Raw genomic sequence first — 6086 nt, 5'->3', positions numbered from 1 at the left:
GGAAGACTACATGTCCCGGTGTGCCATAGAACGAGCGTAAGCCAAAGGGGACATGGCATGCTGGGACTTGCAGTGTGCGCGTCTCGACCACCTTCTGGCGCAGGCGGAGTTACTGTTTGGCCAAGAGACTCTTTGCCTAGGTGCTTTATGGGACATAACGAAGGTGGGTTGTGCTGGTCTGGCTGCTGCTCTCCTGGGGGAGAGGAGCTGGTGAACAGTAGTGAAAAGTCAAGGACAAGTAACCAAAGTGGGGATCACTTGCCGGGGGGGGGTCCCCTCTCCCCACAGAGTGTTCTCTGGTACGGAACTCCACCCGCGCACTAACTCCTTGCACCGACTAGCTCCGGCTTCATCCATGCTCCATTGTTAACAAAGAATCAGTTTTATTCATGCACTCATCCACCCATGAGGAAGACATAGATATAGGTGCTTAGGTAGACCCTCTCACTCCTTCTTTGCATCATTTATCCATAAACCAGTTCCACTCATGCACCATTTGTCCGTGCATGCATCTTAGTGGCTGAGGGGTGAAAATGTTATCTAAAGTTAACTCCCTCCGTGTACTAGCTGTGTCCACGGCCCCCTCCATCCGCACACTCACTATGGCATTCATGCCTGCACACACAACGCTGTACTAGCAGGCAGGAGATGTACCCCTAAATTCCCCTTGAGCATACTTCTTAAAGGTGCAGTTTCCTTTCTGGGTCCAATAAGAAATGGAGAGGCATGCAATTAGTGTTCTCCCTTCTCATTCTATTTGATTTTTCTATTTACTTGTGTTTATATATTTTAATTCGGAGTCTTAGCAAAACCGGTTGCATTAGAACTGGCCTTGTAGGATTCTCTCTTTTTCCTCCTCCTCTTCTCTTTTCTTTTTAAACAAGTATCTCGGCTCAAAACGTATCCTTCATTTAGCTCTTCCTTACTTAACGCTATAAATAAATGTTATTCAACCCTTTAAAGCTGTGTGGGACACACTTTATATGATATTCGCTCCTCTAAATGGAATAGTATTTATTCCACTTGTTCTCTTCATGCGTCTGTGACATAGCTGTGGCATTCCCCTTGCAGTTTTAAGCGATTTCGTTTCTCGACCACTCTCTTTAGTACTTGGACATCAAAAGCTCTTCTTGACTTATTTGCATAATCTTATATCGCACTGGTTTTTATTAATGAGAAATGCAAGGGACAATTAGCCTTTGAGAGGAGTCAAATTTGTTTTAATTGGAAATTAATTATAAACGCCTGCTCCTAAAAGTAAGATAGGCAGTTATATAAAATAGTGCCAGGGAACTGAAGCTTACCCACTGATTTATTGTATCTTAATACCACAGAGTATCAAAAAGTTTCAAGACTGAAAGAGATGGGGGGAGAGACTCTGATTGTAAAGGTTCCTTCAATCCAATCTGGAATTAGTGCTGGCTGCCTTCCGGATCATCCCTTGGAGTAAACTTCTGCATTTACTAATGTAAAGAGAGTGGACAGCAGCCAATTCCACACCGACAGAGTCTTGCTGTTGCAAAGATGCTGTATATATAATAGGACTCAAGATGTCTGCTTCTCACCAAGCTAACAAGGGTGATTACTAATGCACAATAGAAAAGGCGTGCTTTCATTTCTCTAGCTTGGAGGAGTATGTAAAATGATTATTTTAAAATGTAGGAGGTTACAAAGGACTCTGAAATATTTTTATTAACAGTGAACCTCGAGTGAGAATATTTGAATTTATTTTTATTTTCCTTAATATAATGTAATAAAGAAGACTGTTTTTGTATGTGTGTATGTATAGAGAAGAGCATGGTATAATTGTGATCATAAAAAGCTTTTGAAATGCAATAATATTGTAGTGAAACTTCACATTAATCTCAGCCTCTTATTTCTAGTGTCTTTTAGAAAGATCTGATATTTAGCTGTTAATAATATTAACAGATAAAATAAATCGGAATTATGGAAGAATCGAGAGTGAAAATGCAAAACATTTCAGTGAATTCTGATTTTTTAAAGCTAACCCTGGGCAAAAATTAAGGATTATAATGTAATTAAATGATCCTGAATCATAGCAAACCATGAGTTTTATTTTCATCTGACCCTTTAAAAATATTCACTCGAAGCCCTTCACTATAGTTTATTTAATTTGATACTTTAAAATGTTTGGTTTTACATGAAAGGAAACACTCAATGAGTTTCACTTCATTTCATTTATCAGGATGATACCGTTATAATCCTCAGGCTCTATTGTTTTTATCGTAAATGTAATGTTAGTGGAAATGTATTTAGTTATTGCTTCTGAAAATATCTTCCTGTGTTTAAATCCTTAACCAAGGAACAGGTGGCTCTGCTAAAAATGCAACGGTGCCTGCAATTTAAATAACACTTGATTAAGTATTTACTTTTTATTTAAACGATTCACTTCATCCTCTGTACAGAGGAGGCTGCAGGTGTTTTTAGCACTTGCAAGAGAAGCTGCTGAGAGCTAAAATCAATCATGGCTCAGAATGTCACATTTCTATTAAAAGGAGCTGGCAAGCACTTTACCTGTGATCGTGTCATTTAGCAGAATACGATGCAAACTACATAAAAACACCCCTCATTTCCCGAAACACTTCTCTGCTCCGATCGCTTAATAAAGAAGGTTCATCTTATTTCCAGATAAAGACACCAGGGCTGCTGTGATCCAGATGTATTTGACATTTGCAAGGTGTGGGGATTACAATCTGTAGGCTACGTTTCCCATTCATGATGCTTATAATGCTGGAGGTGAGGAAGAAAAGTACTTCTTCACATGCATAGCCTCAGGATGGTTTTCTGGCGAGAAGTGGGGTGCAAATATAAAGTAGAAAAATATCAAACAACACTGTGCACCTGTATAGGCAATGCTGATTAGAACCATAGACTAATAGAATAGCAGGGCTGGATTAGGGGTAGACAGTGGTGCGTGTAACTACATCCAGATATTCTATTTAAAAATTAATTACTAGTTAATTACAGCATTTTTAATATTTAGAGTCTTTACACAAACTAAAGGTCACTCGTGTTGAGAACTCCGGTGCATTTTGCATGGCAGGTCTATATATCCTATATAGGATCGAAGAGACTAATATATTATTACAGTAATTGCAGGTCTTACAGTGAGTTGCCTAGGCTAAGATTTTATTTTCCCACTAGCCTTTTTTTTTTTTTTAACTCTTCCTACATCGCAGCTGCCGGATTACTTCACTTTGAGTTACTCCATATTTCCAGCCCTGTTTTGATCAGTGCACGTTGACTTCGCTGCAAATGCCTCCAAAAGTAGGTGGAATCCCGCCGGTGGAAGTCAAAGGCTCTTGTAACTCTAAAGAGAGAATTACAACATTTCCTGACTTCAGTCGGGAAAAGCTATTGAAAGTTTCTCGTTCGAACAGAGGCGGCACAACGCAAGAGGCGTCTGTCCCTCTTCCGTTAATTGTACCCTCCTTCGCGGCTAATACCGTAGTTCAACAACACTGCACTTCGCGTTTTGAACTGAAACGTGCAATCAACTTGGCAAAAGTTGCAAACGATGTTTAAAATGTTTTATTTTCTTTAAAAATATTTACAGATTTGAAATATGTTTTTTAAATTTCATTTTCAAGTGATAGAATAATATTCAGGAAAAGAGTGCGGGGGGGGGAGCGGGGGAGAGGTTGAAATTGGCCTATACAATTGCAGAGACAAATAACCAAGAGCCCTGGGCCTTTTCCTACCTGCACATGTAGACAGAGAGACGATTGCAATTTGTTTTGAAAGTCCCGTGAAGCTCAGAAAGTCAGTTATGTCTGGTGAGATAATGCATGGCGATCGTACAGAAAAACGCTATGCCAGCCTAGAACATAAACAAACAAACCGAGAGGGTCCAATAAATAAAAATAATGAATACACGTGGTGTATTTCTTAACACTGCAAGAAGCACATTTGTTTTCCTGTGGATACAGACGGGTGAAATCTATGACAGGGCATTGCGGCTAGCGGAGAACTATACAGAGAAAGGAGACAGTGCCATCGGCTTTCAGAGTCAGTAGTCGATCTTGTTGTAGAGATTATAGAGAGGTAAGGCTGACAAGTTGCTGCCTGGGTAGTATAAAGGGGCTGGGAAGGCGATAGACCTGGGCACTGGCACTCTCAGAAGGGAATTGTCTCTGAAAACCAGGGGCATCCCCACTAGTGTCTGAGCTGAGGCATGAGCCATATTGGCCGCCTCCAGTTCTGCCGAGAGTTGCCTTTTCCATTTGTTCCTGCGGTTCTGGAACCAGGTTTTCACCTGGGTCTCCGTCAGCTGCAAACTAGAGGCCAAACAGGCCCTCTCCGAGCTGCTCAGGTACCGCTTCATGTCAAAGGTAGATTCCAACTGGTACACTTGGCTCCGGGAGAAAACAGTGCGGGTCTTCTTCTTGGCTGAATTACCCTGTCTGTCCCCTCCGTCCCTTTGTCTGTCCCCAGAAGACGGGGAGTTTGGAGGGAAGTGTTTCTCTTTTTCTTCCTTCAAGTCCTGTTGGGATTGGGAGAGGAACTGCGTCCTGTCTGTATTTACCGTCATTGCGCCTCCATTTCCCTTTGGATTGCCTTGAAGAGAACAAACAAGAAAACAGACATATTCCGCATCAGACACTCTACAGCGTATTCAAAAAGCTCTAAACATAGAAAATGCTCATTTTTGCCAGCTCCCCGGTGCCCACAGACTAGCTAAAGAAAATCAGTCAATTTCACAGCCGCAATGTGCAGCTCCAAAGTTCCAGTTCATTCGATTTCCAAACTCAAGTGCTGAAGAAAATCAGCCTCCAGATTGGAGGTTCTTTACTTTCAAAATACATCCCTTCTATCCTCAGTGAAGATAGATGAATAACTAGGAGTTTGGGGAGGTGGGAGGGTGTTAAAGATGTTTCTTTCCTATAGCAGAAGAACTGGTAGATCTTACTTTATAGCATAACATTTCACAGCCCGTTTATTCCCAAACAATGCTAAGAACTAACATCTCTCTTCCCCTTACTGGGGAGCTGTAAGGAAGAACAATCTAAGAAAACCACAGTTATCAATCATGTTAAACGGATAATCGTTCACAAGGGAAGGAGGAAAATATGCAGGGAAAGGACTAGAAGCTAAGGTATCTCTAAACCCATTGTACCAAATCCGGTAAGTAACCCGCAGTTTGGCCAGAAATCAGAGCAAACGTTCAGTGAAACACCAGCCACAACAAAAAAGAAATAAAAGGACATGGTGTGTACATGTTACCGTCTGACAACAGATGATTTCAAAGGACTTGTACAACCAAACGCCCGAGACACTGATTTTCCCTGCGTTTTAGACATACTTCTATGAACTGGTCACAACAGACCGTATATTCCACGCTCAGATGTAAATGAAAATGTTTCACCCGCTAAAAGCCCGAGCGAGAAGAGCGAATGCACGGTGGAGCGCTGTCATTCTACATATTAACGTCTAGCTATGTGGAGATCTACATACTTCCTAAGGAGGTAAATTTGTCCAGTACTTACTGAGACACATGAAACTGATGGGCTGGTGTTTGTGGCAGGTTTCTTTGGGGCCCTGCGACTCAGGACAGAAGCAGCCGTGATGTTTCCAGCTCTCCTCCGGCTCCTCTTCCTCTGAGGACACAGACAGACTTCGCTTCCTGCCCGGCCAGGCGGCCGCAGCCTTGGAACTGGGCTCCCTGCCCCCTTCCGAGGTACCGCTGCCCAGGATGGACTGGATGGTAAAACTGGAGATCGGAGCGGCTGCAGGGCAACACTTGCTCGGGTCTTCTTTGTTGCTCATCCTGGGTTCATAAGAAATAAGAGGAAGAAAGCGCTCCCTTTAGAGCCACTCTGGGGGAAGGTGTGCGTGAATGCGTGTGCCTGAGGGTCGGGGGCGGCTGGGGGGAGCTTGTCTGGACTTGTTTTGGTTGTGTTTTGGGGGGTGTTTTTGGCGTGTCTTTGCAGGTTTTCCCCGAGCTTGCCCAGCCTGAATGCATGCTCCTTTCTCTCAGATCTCTACTGATCTCCAGGCGGCGGGGTGGCGTGGCTTCATTTGCATGGAGGTTACATCTGCCAGGGCCAATCACAGACTGCTGGCAG

General features: G+C 42.9%; 1 protein-coding gene across 1 annotated transcript; it reads right to left on the bottom strand.

Annotated features, from left to right (window-relative positions):
• Positions 1-4030: 4030 nt before the first annotated feature.
• Positions 4031-5787, bottom strand: HMX2 (H6 family homeobox 2). Its single transcript, XM_030570941.1, has 2 exons — positions 5508-5787; positions 4031-4578 (listed from the first exon to the last, which is right to left on the bottom strand). Exons 1-2 carry the CDS (start codon positions 5785-5787, stop codon positions 4031-4033), a joined length of 828 nt encoding a protein of 275 aa, XP_030426801.1.
• Between the last annotated feature and the right edge of the window lie 299 nt (positions 5788-6086).

Source organism: Gopherus evgoodei, chromosome 7 (assembly GCF_007399415.2).
Source record: "Gopherus evgoodei ecotype Sinaloan lineage chromosome 7, rGopEvg1_v1.p, whole genome shotgun sequence".
Classification (NCBI taxonomy): Eukaryota; Metazoa; Chordata; order Testudines; family Testudinidae; genus Gopherus; species Gopherus evgoodei.
Note: the sequence above shows the minus strand (reverse complement) of the source record. Positions and strands in the feature narration are given on the sequence as shown.